The sequence below is a fragment of the Sylvia atricapilla genome, chromosome 1 (assembly GCF_009819655.1).
Source record: "Sylvia atricapilla isolate bSylAtr1 chromosome 1, bSylAtr1.pri, whole genome shotgun sequence".
Taxonomy (NCBI): Eukaryota; Metazoa; Chordata; class Aves; order Passeriformes; family Sylviidae; genus Sylvia; species Sylvia atricapilla.
Genome location: NC_089140.1, coordinates 49948005 through 49974822, shown reverse-complemented (window position 1 = coordinate 49974822; position 26818 = coordinate 49948005). Strand labels below are relative to the sequence as shown.

The 26818-nt window shown below is 38.9% G+C and overlaps 1 protein-coding gene across 1 annotated transcript in view; it reads right to left on the bottom strand.

Annotated features, from left to right (window-relative positions):
* Positions 1-26818, bottom strand: part of SUSD5 (sushi domain containing 5) — a 40831-nt gene that overhangs the window by 3313 nt on the left and 10700 nt on the right. The window contains exons 3-4 of the mRNA XM_066328058.1: positions 16139-16257; positions 7747-7935 (exon numbers count right to left, since the gene is read on the bottom strand). Of these exons, the coding sequence (XP_066184155.1) occupies positions 7747-7935; positions 16139-16257 (308 nt within the window). The remainder of the gene's footprint in view (positions 1-7746; positions 7936-16138; positions 16258-26818) is intronic.

Sequence of the window (26818 nt, the reverse complement as noted above, 5' to 3'; positions counted from 1 at the left end):
GCTCAATGAAAAATTTTCCCAACTAGACAGGGTGGTTGATTTTCAGTTCACACAAGTTTTATTCCATAGAAAGTTGATGTAATTTCTGAGATTTATGCTGGCAATAAAAGTCATAAAAAATAGTGCCTTGGGAATGAAAAATAAACTAAATCATGGTGAGAATTTTTCTTTTTAAGAGGGTGTTTAGTCTTTTATGAAGACAGTGAAGCAATAGACCTGGCATGACATGGGAAACAAGAAATTAGTAGGAGAACCTGTACTACAGATCACTGCATTTGTAAAGCCTTATCTTTTTTTGCCTTTTTACAGTCAACTGATTTTGAATTACATTTTCATCTGGGGCCCACATCAATTTCCGCCTGAGTCACTTTCTCCTTGGAGACTGCTTCCCAGACTTCTGGCAGAGCCATATTTGGTCTAGTCTTAAGAAAGATTAGAAACATTGTCAAACCAGTCTGACCAAAACCGCTTAGCAGTGATACAGCTCACACCAGCTCACTTTTTGCCAGAACAGCTTTAGCCAGGTGCCAAAACAGAATGAGCATTAGCAAAAGGTATTTTCCTTTAAATAGCATCTGGGTCTACCAGAAACCGAAGCAGTTATACTAAGGAAACCCAAATGTGTGACCCAAATAGCCTGCAGAGAGTTAATATCTCTGTGAAAACTATAATGCTGGGGAGTGGATGTTCTTAGCAGATCCCTCCATCTCACAGGAAGTGTCAAAACCAGACCTCTCTTCCTCCTGGTCCAGTGTCCTCATCTGCTTGTGTAATCCTCTAGGTCCTTCCCATCCTCTCCAAAGCAGAAAAAAAAACCTTCTGTCTCCTTCAAGGATGATTTAACACTCAGGGGAATACAAGAGTGGAAAGCTAAGAGGGGAAAGCTTCCTGGTAGGACTCTCACTTTTCTAATGAATCCTAAAATCTTTTCCAATTTATTTTAGACTTTGGCAAATGGATGGAAGATAACTCTGAATACCAAGGTGCTTTGGCAACATATTCATGAAGCTCTGCATGGCACTATCCATCACAATGCAGCACTTCTAATAACTGTCAAACTTTAGTCTCCTGTTCCTTCTCTTGCTTTCATTTCAGAATTTTTCTACCTTCCTGGCACTGTCTTTGCATGGAAATGGTGCCTCAAACTATTTTATCCTCTAATCATCCAGACTCCTGCCAGAAGCTGTTATCTGGTGTGCCTGCTTCACTAAAGTTCAGTGTGTCAGGACAGCCTACAGGCGTTTGTGGCAGGTATATGAACTGGAACATCACAATGTGAGAAGTTGCTGCTTACCAACTTTATGGTCATTGTTTTATGTTTTTTTAATGGAATCATCATAGCAGTCTCTCTTCACCTCTATGTCTCTTGTAACCCCTGTTTTTGCCACTCCTTTACTTTCCACACTATGGTAATCCAGCTGAGGTTCAAACAGTAATTTTTATGTTGTGGTGAGCAGGCGCAAACATCCACGAACAAAAATTACATCTACGTGCTTGTGTTGTTTCCTTCAGACCTATTTTTTTAGTTAGCAGCATGAATGGACAGCTAGTATTCATCACATTGGCAGTACCTCATGTGTGAATGGATCATTGGTGAATGCTTAACAACTCTAGTAACATACTTTTTAGGGATTTTGAAGCTCTTTCCCCTCAGTGTTTCTCCTGCCATGTAGTTTCAGCCATCTAGGAGGAGGTCTCTGGAAGCACATCAGCAAAAAGCATGTGCTTCTTAAGAAAGTGCAAGTCCCCAGTCTATCAAAACATATTAAAGGTTTGTTGAACCATCAATCGAGATTCCATCAAACATGCTGCCTTTGGGCATGATCCTGCCTGTAGAGAAATGAATTGGTGTTTTCTTAATGCTGAGCTGGGGGAAGAAAAAGCCCATTGTAGTATAAAGAGATTCTGAGATTGGAGCTCATTATGCACTGCTCGTCACCACATAAGGGAGTCTTGTTCCCTCTCACAATCAGATTGTGGCCCAAGTTGTAAAGCTGCTCTAACATATTTTCATATTGAATCTCCTATATTTGTAGAGTTTATAGAAAAGACTATCAGTATAACTAATGTTAGCTTATGGGATGCCAGAATGAAAGCAACTATTGAACTCTCTAACCATCAAAGGAAATACAGACCCTCTTACTCTGGAGTTCTGATTTATATGATCCTGGATTGATTTACACAGTAATAATACTCTATTGTTTCTACTGGGCCTCAGACCTTGAAATGGGACTTGGACTCAGTATTTAGCGACTCGGTGTTACCATGACAATCTTTTCAGTCCACCGTGAGCTTGGCTTTCCAGGAATAGATTGCACAACTTCTGCACTTCTTTTTGCTTACCTCCTCAGCACTTTCCTGGACTTTCTAGTTCCCTGAATTTTAGTGTTGGTACTGAAGAGCAACCATCAAACTAGATTCAACTCCACCTCTTATCCAAAGGGTTGTAACCATTATTTATACACGTTTTTAAATCAGCTAGGAATTTATTTAAAAGTGATTGCATTTTTCTTTCTACCTAGGCAGGTCTGGTTTTAAGAAGAGAGAGCCTTGAAATTAATTTATCCAAGATCAAAATCTTTCTGTATTTGGTCATTGTTACATTTTGACCATACTCTGTTCTGGCAGACTCAAGGATCGGTGAGTTTTAATTCATTGTCTGAGGGGTTACTGAGTCTGAAATGAACACTTTTCAGCAAGAGATGCTGACATGACATACTAGCAAACATGTGAAGCTCAGTTAAAAGGTAAAATCCTTTTAATTCTTAGTTAATCCTTTTCGGGAAGCAGTCTGATAGAGATTTCATCTCCTTCAGTTTTTGATCCTAATGTGAAAACTGACCGAACACAGAGACAGGTAAAAACAAAGAGCCTTGTCTTCCATACTCTAGGATCAGTTTAATTTTTCTCCTATCTAGCATATTGGCATCCAAGTTCTATTTTAAGTGTTGCTATTTTGGACTACCATAAAGTGCACAGCATATTTTATGGGTGTATTTTTGGAGTACAGGAAATTGAAACCTGATTCTATATAGACCATCATTATAAATATTTGTACTGTATAAAAACATCTTTAGTCTAAGAATCCCAAAGTAGCTACAGCAAACATTAACAAGACTGCATATGTCTTTAGAGATGGGAAGGAAAAGAGCGTGTAGACTGAGTTGCCTAAAATAAGTCACATTTGTGAACTACATCTCAAAGAATCATCCATTTAGTTTGAATCAGGCACACAAACTTCCCTCTAGTCAACCACAGTATGCTGGACAGAAATTTTGCCTTTTGTCTTTTGCAATAGCTACAAGAAAGAGGATAAATTTTATTCCAGCAGAAAGCCTGCTAATATAAATAAATAACCCATCAAATTTTTTTAACTTATTCAATTTGACAGAATCCATTCATGCCAGATCAATACTTCACATTAATCTAATACGACCCCTCAGCGACAGGCCTGAAAATAGAACCAAAGTTTGTCATAACAATTGTTCTGACAGGCCACAAACATATTTGTTGCTGATTATATTTGTCTGTCACAACTCTTCCTTTGCACTCACAGAATAGACAAAAAATAAAGCATTCTCAAATAAGATCAAAATCCGGAGACATTTTGTTTGATTCCTCACATTAAAAATAAAAAAACCAAAAGAAATGGTGCTAGGTAGTCATGCTTACAGACCACATGAATATGAATCAATATAATTCTTGAAAACTCAGAAGGTAGTGTTTGAAGCAATGAGAATTGTTGAGCCAGGCAAAAAGGCAGGTAGCTGCAGATTAAGTGGTCAAAGTCAGCCAAGTCCTCCTTACACTGACATCAGAAGGATGCTCCTCAGCATGGAAAAGTTGGACTACCTCAGAACACACTACCTGTGCATCCAAGTGCTGTCATTGGAGAGATTCCTTACATGTGTAGAAGACATGCCCTGCCACAAGCATATAGCCAGAAAACCCAAAACAATCCAGGGAAAAGGATAGATATATGACATTCTTCTGAGCCAGTTCTAGGGCAGAGATGGAACCTGATTTCCCAGCCATCTCATCTGCCCTCTCTTTGAGGAAGCAAACCCTAGAGAATGCAGCCTAATGCAGTCCAGCCCTGACCCCTGCCACTGAAGTGTTGGTATTAATGCCTCTAATATTGAACTCATGGTTTATTTTGGAAAAAAAAAAAAAAATCGCCAACCAAATGTCATTTAGCAATTGTCAGTTTTGTCTCTGTTCTTGCAGGACAGCCACGGCATGGTACATATGCATCTGCTTTCACATCTTACTACAGTGTTCTTCAGGTATATTTTGTGAAGAAAATGCATTCTTTCCACAGAAAAAAAAGAAAACCAACAAAAATAACCCAAACATACACACACACCCCACAAAAAAAAGCCCAAAACCAAAACAAAAAACAACACCCAAAACAAAAACAACCCAAAAAAAAACGCACACAAAAAACCCCCTAGCAAAATCCATGTATTTCTCTGTCCTTACAGTTGCTTTGTTGGGCTAAATATCCCTGTGCTTTCAGCTAGAACACAGCACCTTTTCATGACAAGGAATTACAAGAAACAGAGTCACTTTTTTTCTTAAGTAACATCTTAATTAAAAGTTACTCTCTATCACCTGGTGTGTGCAATGTACATTACAGCCATTTGTAATGTACTGCTTTCCTAATTTCCATCATAGTTCAGTGTATCCAGAATCCACTTAAATTTCCTTCATACTTTACTGCAGCTGAAATCCACTTAATAGAAGTCCAAAATTATTTTGTGCAGTTATGCCCATAGCCAGGTTTTGCCATGTATTTTGCATTATGTGTCTATTTGATTATATACATTTTTTTTTAAATTTTATTTTGCAAATCGGCTGACTGCATGGGTCTACACTTCTATCCTCAGTGCCAGAATGCACTGTATCCCTTCTTACTGGATCAAAACAGAGAGGAAAGATGATCACAAAGAGACTTCAAAGAACATTTAACTGCTATATTTAGACACTGCTATGATGATAGTTCTGTGACTCCATATTTGCTCGGCATGAGCAACTGGGAATATAAAGCCAGTCTGATGCTTTTCCACAAACAAGAAAAGCACGCAGTTATTGCTGTTTAGTCTGATATTCTGCCTGGACAGCTGAGTATTATAATGGGGCAGTTACCAAGTAGAACAATGGTACTCAAGGTAACATCCACAAATCCCAGCAAGCTTTAGGAAATTGGATAAATGTCATCACCCTTGCGCAGATGAGGTGGAGTAAGCAGCAGAAAGCAGTATAGTGACTTGTCCCCAGTCTCAGAGACACTGCAAGATGTAGGAACAGGCCTTATATCTCTTAACGCTCTGACCAGGGTTTTGTCCCTGTGGTCCCCTTTTGTTGGAGCAAGAACATTGGGACCGCTTTACATTTCCCAGTTGCTCACCCAGCGCACATGCAGATGTCTCATCTTACCAGGCTCTAAACATAGCACTTAAATGTTCATGAAGTGGCTTCATGAACATCTTTCCATTGATGTCAGCCAGTTAGGACTGAAGTGGTCCAGTCTGCCAACAGGAATATAAATTCTCCACTAAGTCCCATCATTAAACTTCATGATAGGGAAGGTGCTCTCTTGCCTCGAAGCACTTAAAAATCAGTCTGTGTGCTGACTTATGGAATACTTAATAATTGTTCTTCTCTCTCCTATGACCTCAAAATATCAGTCAACTCTAAATCAGGTCCCTTCTAATTAAATTCCCGTTCTTTTGTTGCTTTTTTTTCCACTGGCTTCTTACTTTTTAAAAAGTAATAAACCCAAGTATCACACATTTTAATCATCCTGTAAAATCTTTCTTAAAGAATTATGATCAGGAGGATTAAATACATAAGTATTACTTGAACAATTAGTGTATTTTCTATCCCATGTCCTTAAAGCATTTGGAAACCATGAATCAGAGGAAGCCTCCCAGCAGGAAGTCTACATTTAAATAATTTTAAAAGTCATAATACGCAATATCACATTTGCTCCTAAGTTTCAGTGTTGATGTTTGTGATTTTACAGCCACACTTTCCTATTTTTTTAAAAAATATTTTTCTCTCCCCTGCGGCTGTATGAAAGGCTCAGGCAAAACAGGGGAAATAAACTATTTATCCAGAGAAAACAGCAAAACACATACAACTTAAATGGCCTGATTCTTTCCCTTCCTTACTCAGTGTAAAGCAGCTTTGTGTCTATGTGTGATGAAGATAGCATTTCCACTAACCTTGGTAAAGAAAAAAGAATTATCAGTTTGGTGCAGGTTGTAGGAGATTCAGACCCCCTCGGTTAGTTGAAGATGCCCCGCTTATTGTAGGGGGGTGTGACTAGATGACCTTAAAGGTTCTTTCCAACCCGACTGTTCCATGATTCCTTATTCTATGATCAGATGCAGGTACTTATTTTTCTCCTTTTTCCCTCCACGTTCTTCCTTTACACCCTGCATTGTTTTGCATAATCATCTGAACTGCTTGTAAAAACATTTTTAGAAGCTGAAACAGTTCAGAAAATGCTGATGCTTCCACTGTTTATTTTTTTGTGTGTGTCTATACCAATTGGATGTGTTTGAGAATCTGGTTTCCTGGTGCACAGACATGACCTATTTCTACTAAGAACAAGTCTGACCTTTTCTCATGATTATCCACTGCCTGATGGCATATTCATGAGTAAAAATAACTTCTTGCTAGCCTCCAGACATTAAGGAATATATAGATTCTGAAATGGATATACTAACTCCATTCCATATAGATAGCTCAGCTACCCAACAGCTGCCCATTCCTTTACTTAAAATTTATCTGTTTTGCCAGAAACATTACTCTAGAGATGTGATAGCCTTCTCAAAAATACTAAAATTTTCTGATGACCATTCTTAAATACCAGCAAAAATGGGTTTATACATTGAGCAAGTAACATAAGAAAGCAGAATTCAGATTACATCCACACCTGAACTCATGGTACTGTGTAAGCCTATGTTTAAAAAAGGGGAAAGTTAAAAGACTGCTGTAGAATTTAACTAACACATAAAGGTGGATTTTATTGAGGGTTTAAATTAAGGAAATATCATTTTACAATTTGCTTGGGGATTTTGTGGTTTGGGGTTTTTTGAAAAATCTTTTCTTGAGTCAAGTCATTTGGTAAGAAAATCCACTTTTGGTCTTTTTAATGGAGTAACTATCTGGGCAACTACTCTTGTGTTTGCAGACAAAAGTCCGGGAGGCATGGTACAGGATAAAAACTGTTGGCCTTTTTATTGGGGCAAATTAAAAAAAAAATCATACACTTTTTTGGCCACAGTTTATTTGTGTGGCACAGGCATCTCTCTTAACTTACTTAGGTCTTTAATGTTCCCGACTTAACAAAAGGAAGCAGCATTTATCATATGTGTAAGGGCAGAAGGTGTTAAAGGAAAGGAAGGTGTAAAGGAAAGGCCTAGTGAAAGCTCTGGTCAGCCAAACTAGCTTCTTACAAAAAGCCAGAGTGAAGGGTTTCAAAGATTTTTTATACCAAATGGATCCTGCTACCTAGAGACAAACTTTATGTTCATATGAGAAAGTTATTTTTTCCTGTGGCTCCTTGAAGCTATCTACCAATGGGATTGTGGAAGTCCTGTTGGGCCAGCTAAGACACTCACTGAGACCTTCACTGGGGCTGCAGGGCACACCCTACAATCCTGGAGTCGTGTGGTCAGCCGCTGGGAGGTTGTGCCCTCGTGGTGGGATGCTCCCTGTGCTGGGTGAGCTCACCTTTGACGCAGGCCTGCACCTGCCCGTACCACTCCCCGCAGCTGTCGCAGAGCAGTGTGAACGCCCTCTCCTTGCTGCCCATGACGTATCCCGGGGCACAGACGTACAGCAGCTCGTCCCCCATCTCAAAGCCAGTGTGGCCGTGCAGGATGGTGTGGGGGAAGGACGGCGGGTCCCCACAGGGCTTGTCTGAAAGGAAAAGAAGAGATGACGGTGGAAAGACTTCACTTTAATGCGGTGCTAACAGCAGCACTGAGAGTTTTCCTGAAGATAAACTTCTCCACAGAAATTGCACATCTCATCTGTTTCATGCCCTTATGTCCCTTCACAGATATTTCCAGCTGTAATTGGGAAGGTATATATTGGACTATAACTGTGACATGATAACCATTATGTTATTGATGTCTGGCAGTCAACACATCTAGAAGACATTTGTTTCGATCAAGTCAGGGTGCTAAGTCACAGCTGTCTTCCCTACCTGATTCTACAAAAGCTAACAAAGGCTTGGGCAGGTTGGGACTGGAAAGCAACAGCTGGGACACAGTCATTTTTCTTAACCACAGAAATGCTTGTGGAATTGTTTAAGACCTGCACTTTGATATCTTCTCCACTGTAGGAAGCCAGCAGAGGCTGAGCAATAGCCCAGTCCACACTCAGAGAAAGAAAAGGTACAGGTGAGCACCAGCCAGTTTTCAGGCTATCTCTAAGCTTCTAGACTTTCTCACATCAGGTGTCTTCTCTGAGATATTCAAATCTCCCTTTTTAGGCTAGAGACACCCTAAAATTAATTGTGACCAGAGCTCACCCTTAAGAATACCCGGGGTAACATATCTTTGCTGTCTATGAGAGTCTGAAGAGCTAAATTTACCAGGGTATAAAACTCAGCAAGATGTTTGATAGTACTTTTGCTGACAGCATTAGAAGCCAGGAAGAAAAATTGCTGCAAATGAGATCAAAACTGGTTTTTGTTGCATTAAAGAGGTGCAGAGGGAAGGCAGGCTGACAGCTGCCACCACCAGTGTAAACTGAATTTAACCCTCTTTTTCAGGTTTGAATTGTTTTGGTCATTGTTAACAAGGTAGATCAATATTTTCTAGAAAATTTTTGAGCATTGTGGACTCTCTTTCCTCAAAGGCCTTCCTCTCTGAAAAGAGCTCTTCACAAGAGGTTTGCCATGTCCCTTTTTCCTCCATCTTTTTTACAGTCCTTTTTGGAATAGGTACCTCTGGGTTACAGAAAAACAAAACAGACAAAAAAATATAATGCAAGAGCATGGATTTTACCAAAAAGCCCAATGGGAAAAGACTGCAGTATTGGTACCAATTATCACTTCTATATCCTTTCTCAAATCTGGGAATTTTTTCCAGTGGTTTTAGAACCCTTATTGACTGTGTTAGAAATAAACAACTGGTCCTCTTGCCAAAGTAACTGAAGATCCAAAACCTGGTTTTGTCCAGATAAAGAACAACCAAAAATAAAAGGCTCATGAGTTCTGGTAATTATACTGGATAAGGGAAACACGAAGCTAGGTCTATGTTCTAATATTGATCTCTCCTGTTGAAGTAGCTTGCTTTGGTACAAAACCCCGATTGCTTATCTGCTAAAGGAAAGATGATGTTCCTTGAAATGACTTTTGTTTGGAAGCTGAAAAGACCCCAAGACTATGTTTCTAGACATGCAGAAAGAGAAACATCTTCAAAGACCACCCTTGCTATTTTGCTAGAATCTACTTATAGGGCATCATCACCACAAGATCTTGCAAGCAACAGTTCCACTGACACCAGTTTGGGTCTGGCGTTTTCAGTGGGCAATAGGCTTGACAAAAAAGTCTTTTCAATCTCCCCTCTGCAAAAACTCAGGCTTTCTTGCTTTTGCCCAAGGACATTCTGCAAAACACTTGTGAGTCTCAGGCTGCAGCTCTTCCCATCATCTACCCTCTTCTGACCCAGGCATAGGTAAATATGTGCTTATTTAGAAATATGATGTATTTATTTTGCCAGTCATTTACCTTGTAGTGAAATGAAAATCCTATGATAAACATCCACACTCTGTGAAAGTTCCTTTGGATCAGGCTTTTGGAAATTGTTTGATAGACCTGACTAACCACTTCTCAACCGCGTATGCTGAAAAGTATCTGCCACTAATATAAGGGACATGCTACTGAAGTCAAACTTTGAAGCCTGTTCTCTGTAGTGTACACACACATATATATACACAGTCTAACACCTTCAAAAGTTAGTGGGAGTTATGCACACACACTGACAGAAAAAACAAGCTTTTGAGGCTACACAAAGCTCAGTTTATATAGAATCTTATGGAGGTTTGACATCCGAGGAAGTGAGGAGCAGTTAGCAGCTAATGCCTTTCCTGTGAACTGGTCAAATGAATGGAGATTGATGTGGATGAAAGGTATAAAAAATTATTTTATGCCTCATAGGAATGCTAGAGAGCCTTACATTTCATGTGCTTTAGTTAAGTAGCTGCTTCCATCCATACAATTGGGAGCTGTGTATCTGTTCTGAGGGAAGTATTGATCCCAAGGCTGTATGGGACAATTATACACAGAGAGTATTCTTATCTACAAAGCCTTGTTCTTAATCCGGTTGCCAGAGGAAGCAGAAAAGCAACACATCAGTTAACTATGGCAAACACATTCAAAAAGCACATTATAACCTTCCAGGAAAGAAGAAAGCTGAAGGGATCTTTACAGTAAAATTTGACAGCAGACATGGCAACATAATTGTGAGAGCTTGAAAAAGAGATCTGGCTTATGCATGAATAGAAAGGAGGGATTTTAAAGGTGTTCATGGACTGAAACTGTATGGTGAACTTTTGACTCTCTCTCATGAGACTTTGTAAGGTCATGCCTTTGCTGCAGAGCATACTGAGTGACAGCACAGACGAGCATAAGTGAAAGCTGATACACTGCAAAGACAAACTCGAGTTCCTACGACCATTTTGCTGCTGTCCTCTCCTGCATAAAATGTACAGTAATTTTCCAGGTTACAGCATCTTATGGCTTCTCATCCTACTGCAGTCTCAGTTGCTATGACGATTCCTGATCAGCCTTTTGCCAAACCTGTTCTTTCTGGCACACATACAAAAGTGACACTGGCACAGCAACTCATCAAACGGAGCCACTTCTGGAGACAGGCTTCATGCTTTTGTCTGCAGCCTTTGTACCAGGAGCTGGAGGAGCATGGGCTTTTTTGGAACAACAGTCTGTGCTCAGTGCTAGCATTCAGGCCATTTTCTTGCTGGACGAGAGGAGGCAGATCTGGGCCACGAAGCGTGACAGAGGATGTGTTGGCAGCAGCTTGTCATGTAGAGCAACACTAATGCTCTTTGTTAAGGTGACCACAGGGGTTGCCTGCAGTGGTGCAGTTGGGTAGATGAGGGCTGGGCTCCTCCATCCATCTGGAGCACTGATTTTTCCCTCATCTATCCTCCCCTAAACCAGCACATTTTCTTGCTACCTGTTAAAAAATTAGCCCGATTCATGCTTTCCAGTAAAAAAGCTGGATCTGCTTGATACTGGAGGGCCATTCAGCAGAGCATTGAGCAGGTTCCAAGCTCTGCCTGCTTATATCCAAGATCATATATTAAACCTGAACACCTGGAATTAGTTTCTGGACATCATGACCTTTCCAGAATTTTCTGCTTGTTGACACTGAGGTCAAACACACAACAGGACTCCATACATTGATAATTGACCTCCAGTAAGAGAGAGTGGATTTGGCTTCAGAGCAAGACAGCAGAGCACAGGCATAAGGAAACTGGTTACAGTTCACAGGAGATGCTCATGTCAGCAGTAATTTGGCACAGATGGTGTCCTCGAGTGAAAGTAACCATTACAGTCAAGAAAGACCTCAATATATATATGCAGAAATCAGAACATTTACCAGAATCAGAATTCTGGTAAATGAATGGGAATAAGTGGCACAGTAAAGGTATGGGTGTTGAGCACAGATATATTAGGGCTAGTGACAGCTCTGGTTACAGACCTCTTAGAGACTCAGTAACTCTTTTTACATGGGACTAAAAAGATCTCCTGTTAATTGAGTTAGCACATTCAGTCATGATTGGCTTTTAGGAAAAATATTTCCTCAGAATAGTAACTTTAACCCCAGAACACTTGTGGAAAGGAGTTTGTGACAGGTGATTTCTGGCAAAGAGTTGGCGCATGTCGTTTTAGGAACACAGAAATTCTCCACTCCAGTCCAGATTATGCCAGAAGCTTCTTCTTTATTTGAACTATGAGCATCCCATTACTCTGCAAAGATTCTTTTTGAGATGTCTTGGTAAAATACTGTCTATAGAAAGGATAGCCTAAGATCCATGCAAAAAAAATCAACGTGAGGAAGATGCAAACTTCAGCTTCCACATCACCTGGCAGGACCAGGAACTTACTGAAATCTGATTATCTACAATTGCTTCTTTAATTGTGCATCACGTTCTGAAAGCTGACATGAGACATCCACTTTAACATAAAATATCTCCTTCTACAACCATCCAATTCAGTGGAGTTTTTCCAGAGAGGCCACTGGAATTTTTAGGATGTCACCTTGTCATTAAGAAGTTAGAAAATGCAACCTTTAATGGTCAGACCTGTGAATGAGATGAGTGAGGATGTTTATTTTTCTTCTTGATCGCAGAGACCCTAAAGTATATGGAATTTTTGTGTTTGGATTATAGTACTGAGTACAAAGAATGAAAACTCAATTATAACCAATGTAAGTGTTGCTTGTAAGCTACCAATGCTTGGATGCCAACACCTCCTACATCAGACAGGGCTTGCAGGGCTTTATTAGATTAAGTGACATCACCAGAAAAGTGGGAATTAACTGTCAGCTATATGCAAAGTCACAAAAAATAAAGTTGTAGCACTAAAAAAAAAAATTATATCTGCAGCAAAGCATGACAAACACAAAGAAATAGCTCAAATATTACACGAAGCAAACTGCAGTTTGATTGATCTTGTAAAGTACACTTAATATATTTGCTGCAAATAATACACTAATTCCTTTTTTCTTCCTGCTGGAAAAGGCTAACTGAAATATGTACATAAGCCATCAAGCTTTGATGGATATCTGGAGCCAGCAGTCATGTTTAAAAAAGTTTGATTTGCATTTATGCTGTACACTCTACTACAAGTTGCTGCCTGTTTAGTTTTCCTGTGGTGGCAGCAAATCAAAGCCTTATGGAACAGATCTTATTTGTTGCCTGTAAATATCAGTGGGTCACTGAAAGAAAGAACCAGTAAAACTTGGGGGTTATTAACAAAGAGATCTTTCCTTTGCTGCAATTAAAAAAACAAGAAAGAAAACCAAGAGGATTTTGATTTTATATATATACATATGTGGAATTGGATAGTACATGTTATTACAAAAAATAAGGCTGGATAAATTCCAGCTTTCTGGTTTTCTTGCTTTACCTGCTTTATATTTGAGGTATTTTCTTATGAACTCTGATAGAGATACACACTCTATGTGCCAGACCTAACTTATGTGTGATACTGCATTTTCAGAATTGGCAGAATCTAATACATTTTTAGATAATTTTGGCACTCAGGACGTAAGAGGGAAACTTTCTGTTCTCAGCAGATCCTGAGCTGGTACAGGGTTGTCTTGCTGACTCTAATGGCTGCATAAAACATGTGTTTATGAGAAGCTGAGAAGACACATTTCTCTGTGTGTGAAAACTGCAGCTATACTCAGAGCATTCATAAAACATTACAGCTACATCTTTCCTTGTCAAACAGAACCCTTAGAATCAATTCCCCATAAAAAACAACTTTTAGTCTCAGCAATTGCTGTGATTCTTCTGTGTGGATCAAAGTCCATTTCAGAAACAAAACAAAAAACTGTCTCTTTCTTCAGGACTTCTATTTGTAAAAGTCTGATGCTGTAAGCACACCCAGAGCTCCTGCTAGCGTCTGACTACAGTCCTGATGTAGGGGCATGCTGAAATATGTGCTTAAGGAATTTGACTCCACTCATTTCCATGGTAAATGTTAATTGAGTAAAGATTAGTTATAATTAAGGGATAAGAAATGAATTTGTCATGGTTTGTACTAGAACTTTCATGATGTCTCGAGATGCATCCTGCCCAGTCCTCAGAACTGAAGGTAGAGTTGCAAAGAGTTATTATTGTCAGCTTAGTTTCAGAAGTAGAGGTTGATGTGACTGTTCCCTCTGCCTGTTTTCAACCTACCAGTGTGTCTGAGCCTTTGGCTCTTCTCAGTCAAACCAAACAAAGAAGGAAAGCTGATAACTGCTCATTATTAGTTAGATGGATATAAAAGAAATGAAAGGGTTTGAAGAAATTAATATAGGTCTCAGTGTAAGAAACCTGGGATTTATCACTTTAAGCAGGGCAAAACAACTTGCCTTTTGTATTAACTCTAATGTATTATTTCATTATAATTGCAAATGTATAGATTAAAAGTGATGTCCACTTTCCTAAGACTAAAAAAAAATATCCATGAGGTTTTAAGTAAGAAACAACTCATTAATCCAAACATAGATGTGTAGTTACTAGCCATGTGTACATAAGATCAGAACAGATATGCTATGTGTGAGGTTGTGGTGCAGGGTTTGCTCTTGCTGCTTCTCACTGGATATTTGCTAAAAGTGGAAGTGGCATCCCTGAGGATGTTCTTTCATCAGCCAACAGCTCTGTGCTGACTTGTGTGTTACTGTTGTAATGTTAAGGCTGTTTCCTTTCCGGACTTTGCTCTTTTCATACCAGCTACAAACCAGGCTCTGCCCCACAACTTTACTTAAAACTTTCTGTTCAAACATTGGCTCTGCATCCCAATCTTTTTATATATTTAAAGAAAAGAGAACCTTAGAGTCATCCAGAAATGCTTCTGTGTGTAAGGACTACATGATGAATGCATTGGCATGATCATCCCGTTCTGTCATCAGAAAATTCCCTGCCCTTTATAAAAAAAAATAATCTTCATAATTTGTACATTCTTTGCAAATTATCTGGATTTCCCCAGAGTTTAAAGTATGCAGTTTCTGAGTCCTATGTAGTACTCCTTTCCAGCATAACTTGGTCTGGTTATGTTCTTGACTGCCCCTTCCCTGTGAGCAGTAACCAAATGCAAAAGGTAAACACAGCTCCTTTTCCGAGATCCAGCATCTATACATGAGCTTGGAGGGAGCAGGTGGGGACAGACAGGGGAGCACAAGGGCACAATGGAACAATAGTGGCCAGAGAAATGATTTCAGCATCTCACAGCTGCCCTAACTCACTGCAAGGTTTTCCTCGAGGCGGGGGGGGAATGATGACAAAGGAGATTTGAAGGAAGACAATGAAAGAGTTTTGCAGATGTTTACAGGGAGCTAGTCCTATGTGTGAGGAGCAGCATGGAGAAAGCACAAAGGTACTTGTGTGACCACATTAGCAACTGGGTGACAGAGTTGGCATCACTCACAGCAGCACGGAGCCTGGAGATGATATCACAAGGGTTACTTGAGAGGATGGTCAAACTCTGATAAAATCATTCTTCTAAAAAGAAAGATTTAGTATACATCAAATATGCATCGCCTCTGCCACGTTTTGCTTTAACCATATTTTCATCCACACTTCTGCCACTGATAGTTTATCAGAATGCCCCTCCTGTGCTGTGAACTTACTGCTTCTCAGTAAATGCCATCAGCTTACCCTTGCTTTTCTTGGAAATCAGATGCAAAACTCACGGCGGACATCAACAATCTGTTTCAGGGGTTCCCAAATTTCTTTACACAACCCTGCCTATCAGTAACAATTTACTTTTCACCTTCAGAATTCGTCTTTATTTGGGGATTTTGGAATTTAAATATTGAAAAATTAAAGAATCAACTTACTTTGGTAATAATTTGGTATTCAGAATCATCTGGGATATATCACCATGCCTAGCAGCATGGTCTACACTTGTTAACAAAACACCCAAACCAAAGCAAAACTAAACTAAAATGGAAGCAATGAAGTTATCTGCGCACAAATGTTGTATATTGATAGATAAACAACAGGGTGGTGTGTTGCAGCTGGAAACATTCAGCTACAGTGCTGAGTAAGGGACATGCTTCAGCCATCCCCATTAGATTGGTGCCAGATATAACCTTTCCATAAAGTATGTTCTGTGAGCACCAAAATGGGTTCTGCCAGATCAGTAGTGCTGTTTGAGCTCACTAAACTGCAGCACAGACAAAAGATAACACAATTTATTTGCTGCAACCAATGTCTTTGCAGCAGTTGGCTCTTGTAGTGGGCGATTACTACAAAGATTTATCCCTTAACATTCCCTCTTTCTCTCTCAGCAGTAGAAAAATTGAAGGCAAAACTTTTAATGTTGCAAGACAGTGATGACTCTGCATTATTTCAAAAGTATTTCAGTGCTGACCTTCATCCTTTACACAAAAAGCATCATAATGGTCATTCACAAAGGGATCGGTTTCAATTTTAACATCAATGGCTTTCACGCTCTGCTGCTTGCTGCCCGTCTTTCTGCATATAATCGTCCTAAAATAGAGAAGAAGAAGAAAAAAAAAAATCAGAAATCTTCTGGAGTTGCACATGCAGGTGAAATTTGGAGATTTTTTATCAGAGTAGTCAGGCATTAGCCTTAACTGTTTCAGCATTGGCCCATGAAGTAGTAGTGTGGGAAGAGCTGTGAGAAAAAGGGAAGGGAGAAATAGAAGCAATTAGAAAAATGTTTGCTGTAGATTAGTTCAATGCATAGGGAGCAATAAAGGATGATTATCTTATTATAATTTGTAATACTTCTAAATATCAGACCCATACCCAGAGTTTTTAAGGCCGTATTTTGCTCTAACATTTCAGCAATACATATGCCCACTGATGGCACCTGGATAGAAATTAAGAAACTTAAGATTTGATCTGAAATGTTATAAATCATTAGCATTTACATTAAAGAACCATTAAGGCTCCATATTTACTGCTTGAAAGCTAACACAGGCAAACTCAGAAAATTCAGCTTGGGTTCTTGGAAGGAAAAATAGCTTTTTTTCTTTTCTTTTTTTTTTTTTTTTATTAGCCATTTCACACTTTTGAGTAAACTCCATTTCTTCTGGTTTGATACTCAGCAGTAGCTAATCCATCCTGTTGCCCCTGATAGGCTTGAAGAAAGGTATTAGATCTGTATGGGGTTTTACAACCCTGTAGATGCTGCTGATGAAGTAAGAGTTAACTAATTATCTCTTCTCTCAGCTGTACTGGCTGCTTAAAACTAGCAAATGGAAGAGAGTTTGTCATAGAAAACACTGGTTTTTACTGTTACATTAAAGGTTACAAAGGCTGGGAAAGTAATTTCAGCCCAAATTTTTGCAACAGGATATTAATGGTGTGGGTTTATATTTTTGTGGATAGCAAGCTTGTAGAAGTGTTGCACAGTCAGCTATTCTAGTGGAAGGAAGATAAAAATGCTTTCCGCAAAATAGATCCTTCCAGCAGAGGAAATTTATCATTATGTATTGTGCAATGGTTGAACTAATGTGCCATCAGTCCTCCACTAAATTTGAGGAATAAAATAAGACAAAATAAATAATATTTATAAAAATAAAATGCCTATTCATTGAGGGTGGAAAAGATCGAGTGGAAACCCAGTATTTGATCATGCACTTACATACTATATAACAATTGATTTACAGAAATAGGCTGAATTATGGTTGTACAGACTATTTTCATTTGGGCATGTGTTAGCTTTTGAGTATTAAAATATGCAACTTCAATGTTCTTTTAATATAAACAAATAAAAGCAACATGAAACGAGCCGTATGGTGGTGGTCACGCATATGCACCAGAATGGTTCCTGCCACACTTCTCCTCTGGAAAACAACATGATGTCATTCCCTACTGAAAGCCCCTTTATGATTTCAAACCAAATATGTTTCCTTTATAAAGAAAGCTCTACTTTATTTTTTTTTTTAGGAAAAAAAGTCTCTTTCAAAAAGTTTCTTTTTAAGAACAATACTGTCCCCACAAGTTTTAAATCCAGTTCTCTCAGAATTTAATGGATTTAAAGTCTGAGACCTCTAAGTCAATAATTAAGCACTTAGACAAAAGCAACTTGATCTGCCAAAATGAGTTCTGATGACTGGTAGGATCAGAACATCAAATATAAATGTTCTGTATGTATATAATATTAACATGTTGTTCCACTAGGTCTTACAAGGTCTAAGAGAACGAGACACTTATGCCTCCCTTCAAAAATTAACTCATCAACCTTAATCTTTCCAATAATTACTCAGTTGCTTAGATATCTGGATCAGTTATGTCTTGCAACACTGAGTAGAGAGATAATGATATGACTGCAAAAAAATGTGCTTTTCGTCTGTAGTTTTGTACTTTAGGCTTCAGGCTCTCCTCTCTCTAAGAAAAGAGAAAAGAAGGGAAGGGAAGGGAAGGGAAGGGAAGGGAAGGGAAGGGAAGGGAAGGGAGGGAAGGGAGGGAAAGGGAAGGGAAGGAGGAAGGGAAGCGGAGAAGGGAAGGGAAGGAAGGAAGGGAAGGGAAGGGAAAGGGAAGGAAAGGGAAGGGAAGGAAGGGGAAGGGAAGGGAAGGGGAAGAACGGGAAAGGGAAGGGAAGGAAGGGAGGGAAGGGAAGCGAACGGAAGGGAAAGGAAGGAGAAGGGAAGGAAGGGTAAGGGAAGGGAGGAGGAAAGGAACGGAAAGGAAAAGAAAAGGAAAAGGAAAGGAAAAAGGAAAGGAAAAGGAACGTCGAAAGGAAAGGAAGGAAAGGAAAGGAAGGACAGGAAAGAACGGAAAGGAAAGGCAAAGGAAAGGAAAGGAAAGGAAAGGAAGGAAAGGAACGGAAAGGAAGGAAAGGAGAAGGGAAAGGAAAGGAAAGGAAAGAAAAGGAAAAGGAAAAGGAAAGGAAAGGAAAGGAAAGGAAAGGCAAGGAAAACGGAAAGGGAAAGGAAAGAAGGAAAGGATAAGAAGGAAAGGAAAGGACAGGAAGGCAAGAAAGGAAAGGAAGAAGGAACGGAACAGGAAAGGAAAAGAAAAGAAAAGAAAATAAATAGAAAAAGAAAAAGAAAAAGAAAAAGAAATGAAAGAAAAGAAAATAAAAGAAAAGAAAAGAAAAAAAAAAGAAAAGAGAAAAGAAAAGAAAGAAAAGGAAGATAAGAAAAGAAAAGAAAATAAAGGGAAAAGAAAAGAAAATCCAAAAAAAGAAAACAAATTAGTTTTGAAGATTGTTACCATCATAAAATTCTGGTCTCTGAAAATCAGGCCATACTATTTCTATATTCTGTCAAAGACTAAGATTCCTGATACTTGCAAGCCACTTTTGAAATTCTTGAATTTTCTGATTTCTAATTCCAATTTCTATATTTATGTATTTTGCTTCTGCCCCAAACACTGTAATTTCTTTATCAGTTCTTCATCAGGCTACAAAGTTATCTGTGGGTGACACATCCTTGGTACAATGAAGTAATCGCCAAAACAGGACACCTGGCTCATGTCTAATATCCTGTATTTAAAGTGGTTGTTTTTCTCAATTTTTTTCAAATATTGTAAAATAAATTTCAAGTTTGTAGTTGATAGATTTTGTCAATTACCTAATTCATTTTAAGAACCTTTCTCAGCTGCTATCCACTGTGACCAAACTTACAAAGGTGTACCTCGCATGTAGTTTCAGCATTATAAATAAAGAAAAGCTTTAAATTAAGATCTTTTACGTGTGTTTACATGTATCTGCTACTTAGGATTCAGTTTGGATTTTTTTGCAAATTAAAATTTATCTGCTTAAAACTGCAAGCATCCTAATTCAATCCTTCTGAAATGGAAGAAATCTTGCTTTGTACACAAGACACAATGCTGGGTCAATGATTGGACTCTATTATCTCAGATGTCTTTTCATACCTTAAAGATTCTATGATTCTAAAACTGAAAAAAAACCCCTATTTAATCTCTTTCATTCCTTCTTCTCTAACAGTGGTTTCCCACCTCAAACTCAGCCCTGCAAGCTTTAAACACCTTTGGTAAGCTGTTATTGCTGTGATGACTAGAGCTTTAAGAGTGCTCAGCATTTCTCAGTAGCGAGTTGATCAGACCTGCAATGCCCATGACATAGAAATAGTCTCTTTGCAGTCAGTAGGATTTCAGGTATGACTAAAAATACACATTAATAGTCTGTTTTCTGAGTTATTGAGGGTTCACCTAAATCCTAAAATGGTAGCTTTTAATCTATAATTAGAACTTAAATATACAGGTACATTTTTGTCATAGCTCCAAAAGGTAGAGTGTGATGCTTTTACAGTTGTTACAGTTTTCATGACTGAAAAATGGCTACCAATTCAGACTTCATCATATCTTGAAATTTCTCCAGCAGCAGCACAGCCATGCTGAAATAAGAGACAAAAAATTGTACAGTTGTCCTACTCTTTCCAGCACCCTGCTGAGAGGTTGCTGGTTTGTTTCTGGACTGTTTTGAATTATTGCCCTGGGGCATGCATCATGGCTGAGAGAATGTCAAAAACTTTATACTTTTTAAAGGATGCATCCACCTACACAGCCATTCAAAAGAATGTAGTCATGTACGTTTAATTCTATTTTTGGATACTTCCATGCATTAATTGAACTTCAGCTCATTGCTCAGCATACAATGACATCTGATGCTCAGAGCACCGTAATGCTTGATTTTGTGCCTTGAAGTTAAGAAACAGATTTTATTTCATTTTTATTCTGTGGAGATTTCTGATGAAGGCAGATGTACTCAGAAGAAACCTACTGAGCTTGGACAGCATATCGCCCATAACAATTGTCTATGATCCACATCTGCCTGAAACATCCCTGAGAATTACTCTTACATGGCCATGAGCTCACAATCTCAGCATAACAATCAATCAGAAACACTATCACTATAGACCATGAAAGTACCACACATTATCCAGTAAGACAAAGATGTGGTTGGTGGTGTTGACAACAGCTCCTGCTCTCTGATGAAATATTGGACTGTACCTAAAGATGTCTCCTTTGTTTGCTTGACAAACTACTGGGAATCTTCTCAGTCTACTACTACCCAGCTTGGAAGGACAAACTGCTTCAGGATGCATCTTCTCCTCCCAAGAGAGAAAACAGGAGACCAGGGGTTCTGCACTGTGTTGAACCTCAGCTTAACTCCTTCTGTACAACACGATTCATCCTTCTAAGAACAATTAGCAGTCCTTCTTCTGTACCCGTCTTGGAGGGAAGATCAGAGCTCGGCCAGTCTGATCATTGTTTTTCTGTGCCATGGCTCAGATATTGCAGATATTGTGCACACACAAGGAGAACATCTAATATGTAGCACAACAAGGTATGAATGACACTTCTCAGAAGCCTTCTGCTTACTCTTGTGCTGCTTAATTTTTTTCTAATGTATTATGTAATTAATGAGTAATTGGTATATTTTGTGCTTCTTTTAATTCCTCTGTTCAAAGATGGAAGTGGCAGAAAAGCTGTCATGAATAGTATTTATTTGACAATATGCCATAATATGCCATAGTATAATACATATTAATAAATAAATTATAATTATACGTTTGAACTGTTATAGTTAATGTAATAAATTGTATGTATGTATGTATAATATAGGTATTTTTAATAAAAATATTGTATTTTTATATGAATTATAAACTTTTGTTTATAGTAATATCCACTGATAACTTTGCTTTCTAAGAAAATTACAAGCCAATTTTGTAATACTTGAAAATTTTTAGTAAGCCCAAGTTAAAACATATGGATTTGACAGCTGAGTTTATATGACAAAGCATGATCCTTCAGCACAGAAAACAGTAGGTGGGACATTTTTTCTAGTTGCTACTTTATGTGCCAGTTGATTTTAGGTTTTTTAGTCTTAGTCAATAAATCCACTGAACTGAGTCAGAACGGTCTTATGACATTGATTCATAGTAGTATGAGCTTGCAATATATTCAGCTCAGAAGAACATCAAGAACAATGTGTTTCCTGAGGCACTGTGAATGTCTGGTTCATGACATACTACAAGAAACCTTCCCTAATTAGAAAGTTAAAAACTTCATGACTTCTCTTAGTCGAGATAAACCTTTAACACATTGTGCTAATATTTTTTTCCATGGGTCAGCTTTACTGTTTGTTTTTCAGTAATTAGGCAAGAGGAAAAAACCAACAATAGTCTGGGACCCAAACTAGGGGATCTTTATTCTTAGTCTTTCCCCTCTGTACTTTGGGAAACTGCAAATTACAAAGCTGGCTCTGATGAGGAATAAAATATAAATGACATGTTCATGATTACCAAAGGGAAGAAAATTTCCCTGAAAAGTCATGAAGGGGAGTGCAGGTGGGCTTTGGAAAGTCCACTGACTGGGAACTATAGAGGCTAATTTTGGCTGGATGTGACCCAAAGAAAGCAGCAGCTAAGTGTGACATGAAGACATTCCAACAGCAGTACTGCCACTGGAAATGTCAAAAGGAGGTCTTACCAAGGCAGAACCAATATCCTTTAGATTCTTAAAAATATACACCAAAATGCAGCCTTTTGTGCTTAAAATTGTACATATGACTACTGAAATAGTAAGGCCTCTGTTCATTAAATAAATATGGCCCATTCATGCAGGCTTTCATACCATAGGTTAGTATGAAAGATCTTATATAGCCATTTTACTCTAATATCACTAGGTACATATAATTTGAGCATTCTTAGTGCATGTAAAGGAGAACCGTGTTGCTTCCTGGACTGGACTAGTTGGGTGCTCAATGATGTGTCAAGCATCACTAGAAAGGTGATTTTACTCAATTTCACTTTACAGGCTCCAGTTTAATCCATGGCTTTCATAACAGAGGTTACTGATTAGTCACAAAAGAGTTTAAAAAGTATATAAAAATATTTTGTGAATGCTATTAATTTACAAAGCAGCTCCATTCTCAGAGGAAAGGCTTTCAGATGCAACAAAGCACTTCAGTGATTCAAAAAAAAAAAAAAAAAAAAAAAAAGCAAAATATGTGAACTTCTTTTGAAAAGTAGAGAATCAACCTCACTAGAACTATCTGGCAAGTTAAAATCCTGGACCCAGCCCCTCTCGTGCATTTGAAAAGAGTAAGTATATCTGACTTCTGTCTAAATTTGTTCAGATAAACAAACAATCACCTGTTGATAAGAGAGGTGCTTTTTTTGACTAATCCTAGTCTAAGCCCAGACCTTCTGAGTTTGGATGTGAAGAATTACAGTACAACACTGCAGGTGATGTCTCACTGGTGCCTCATTCAAGCCCTTCAGTACTGGCCTCTCTCCTCTTAAAAAGCTGCTGGATGTCTCGTAGGATGATCATGTTTATTTTTCTCATAAATTTTATGTGAGTTATTTCACTTTACAGCAGGCCCATTGCTGCCCTGTGTTCTGTGACTACACTCAACTTTTTCTCCTGCTCTGCCTTTCTAGCAGGTTTAAGGCAGAAATTCCTATTAGCCTTCATAAAATACTGTTGCAATGCACCCCATTTCTGTTACTCCATCTCCAAAGTCGGGCTTGCTTTCCTGTTCAATATTGTGATTTTTCTTGGTCTTAGGAATGATTTCTAACCTTCTGCCATTAATTAATTTCACTAGCAAACCCATGCCTTTTGTTCCTAATCTTGGTAAAGTTTTGCTAAATCTTTCAGAGTTAGTTAAAAAAGACCTTCCAGTAAAATACAATTTAAATGTGAAAGTCATATCTCAGTAAATGGCAGCTTTGAGGACTGTGATGCTACATTTCAGCAGATGGTGGTTTGGGTGCTTGTCCTAGAAAATACATTAAAAATACGTGGGGTATTTTTTGTGCAGCACTTTTCCTCAAAAAGTAGATTTTCTAAAATGTTATTCAGTTATTGGGCTGTCCCTTTTACAAGAAATATAGTTGTCATACTTTGTCCATGCTGTTGTCCCAAGTCGTGCTAAGAAAAGATTTGCTTCTCTCCTCCCAAAGCTGATGGAAAGTGGCTCATGTCTATATTGGTCAGTATACATCCCTTGGAGTAAACTGGCCATGCCCGTTTCCTAAATTCAAATTTCTTGACTGAGCTTTATGTAGAAATTCTGATTCCTGAAACACAGTTACTTTGTTTTACTTTCATGAGACTTTCTGGGATGATTAACAAGAAGCAGCAAGAAGACAAAGTCATCTTCTATGAGAGCGTGACACAAGCTGTGAGCTGTGGGACTAGAGTTTGTGTCATGAAGGCATTTTGTAGACCAAGACCTCCTCAGACAGTTTCATAAGCAACTTTGGCATTTTCAATTGGACAGTGTCTTGTCAGTTACGTCTGGATTTTTCTCTTGAAGGGAATTTCTCAACCTGCTTCAAATACATGTCAGGGAGCAAATTCATATGCATTATCATCAGTCACCATAGCACAGCCTTGAAATAAAACCAAGAGCTTGCCAAAGCAAGGTATCACCAGAACTGCTTCTCTGCAAAGAGCAAGTGGGCCTGTTTTAGCATGTACACTTGGATGAATTTCAAAGGACCCACAAGGCCAAGCCTTTACAAATACAGATGAGAGGACTGACACGGATTAGCAACTGACCCTTTATTTCATTCCTTGGAAATTGCTTTTTTTCTTTCCCAGGAAGTGTGCTTTCATTACCATACTGTGAGGTACTGGGCAAGTCCCATGGAGTAGGTAGAAAAAGAAGTAGGTAGTCTTGTGAAATGCCATGTTTGAGTCCTATTATTACATTTCCCACTGGTGTCATCTGCAGTGAGAGCTCTGTTGTGTTCGACACTGTAGAAGCATTCAAAAGCAGTCAGTGCAAAACCGAAAGAGCTAACAAAGGAAAGAAAAATACAGACAAAGTAATTTTCCTAGTAGCAAACATCTGTTCTCTGGTCAGCCAAGAAAAGAAGCCCTGTCTTCTGACTCTCAGAGCAGAGCTTATTCTAACAGACTCTGTTTGCTCTCTCCAGACTTATCCCCTCTGGAATAACTCCTCCAGGGACTGGGCAGGAACCAGCCCAGGGCAATTTCACACGAAGGAGCAAGCTGACAGCCCTGTAGGAGGTCTGTCATAGAAGAAAAATCCTATGCAGAGCTTCAAAGCTGTTATAGAAGAGATACATGGCTCCTTTCCTTTTAGCCAAATAAGGAACAGGAGGGAATAGAACAGCTTCAGCTTTTCCATCCTACGAAAGCACTTGGAAATGAGTAAATTTGCTGTGGGGATATTAATACAAGGTGTTGAGGATGTTTAACAATTTCTAAAATATATAGTTGTCTTCTAATATGCTGTGCACAGGGTTGATATTAAGACCAATTGTGTCATGTTCACTTCCCACATTTCAAAAACCCCAGAAAAGAAGTCAAGACCCTACAGGACATGCTGCCCAGTGCTGGAAGACTTGATACAAAGTTTTCCAGCGTGACATCTGAATTCAAAAGATAGCAGTGAGAGGCTTTCAGAGAACTCTGCCACCTTTTATTCATTTATATTCTGGCAGATCACTTGATGGTTTTACTGACTCACTTGTCTGACATGCAAGTAAGTCATAAGAGTGTCATTTTTAGTATAAATAGCTATTAGGGCTCATCTGACAAATGAGACTTGCCTAACGACATTTCATTTCCTGAAATGCAACAATGTGTAATGCTTTATAAGTTACACATGTCAGGACTGACTTGTGAACGGCTTACTTCTGGCCTGCTGGGAGAAGTTATCCCTACCTACTTGTCAGTGGCTTTTCTCAAAAAGTTCCCAAGCCCCTGGACTGCCAGGGACTTGTCTGTGTGAAGAGCCCTGCACCCTGAATTGGGTTGGCCTGAACAACTGCAACGGCAAGACAAGAACACCCCCTTATTCCTGTGAAAGCAGTTCTGTCTTAGGCTGCTCAAACCACAAAACCACCCAGTTTATTGTGCCTTTGGATTTGCTGGCAGGGATCTATTTGTTTAAGCAATTTCCATTCTGCATCAGTTGAAATGAATCATATTTGTCAAGACCTGCTGCTTGGGCTAGACCAGTTTGCAGGGACTGAAGTGGGCATATTTAAATACGGATGACCTGCATTTACATAAGAGTCACCAGAAATGTGACAGCCACCCAAACTGGGCTGTCTCTTGAGTCTAAATGCTCCTCTTTGCCCATAGAAGATGTATAGCCCAGAGAGCAGGCAATATAAACATGCTCACACTGACTCAGTGACGTGCCTCTGCCATAACAGGAGAACTCCCACAGGTTCCCAGGCCATGATTTGGCTGTAAAAATAATAATAAGGACAAAATAATCAACAGTGATGGATATATTTATCAGGAGTGGGATTGTAATGACTCACTAAAACCATAAATAGTTATCAGAAGTGAACAAATCACAGACTTGTACAAAATCTGGAGAATGGATCTAGCAGTGAAAAGTCCTTACATATCTGCTAGAGCTCCTATTTGGTTTTAAGTCTAAGTGATGAAAGGAGGGCTGAAGCATGTCAGAAAATCTGCAACACTGTAGAGGCTTCAACCACAACATTTGTTTGTGTTTACTTCCACTGCCAGTGTCTAACCCATTTTTCCTCAGGAGAAAGATTGGGATACCTTCCCTGCACAAAAAAAATAAACCAAACCTCATTCTTCCTGAAATTAGAAACTTCCGTTATCGTGCTCCCTCCTATTCATCTCCTTTCTCATGAACACAGTCCAAGAGGATATGGGTGAGTATTCTACTAAAGCTCTGGGATCTGCATTGGATGCCAGTCAGCTGCTGGGAGGATTCTAAGGTTTTAGATCCAACTTACAAAGTCTTGAACAGTTTTGGACCTATCATTCAAAGATGTGGATGTTCCTCAAGATAAATACACAAGGTGTGCCCAGCAAAGAGTCCTTTATTTTAGAAACAATTTTCCATACTTCTCTAACTTGTGGGCACGCTCTGAAGTCTGCCTTCCCTTCCCTGGGTTATATCAGCTGATGTGAAGAGGTTTTTCTGTACACCAGCTATCCTTTATCCCTGCTGTTATGTTTCCAGTTATCAAGTAAATGCCCAAAGTATTGAATTGGTATATTTTTAAAAATACATAGCTAATTTAGTAAAATAATTGAAGTCTCCCTTATTACCCTTATTAATAGATTTTCCATTAAT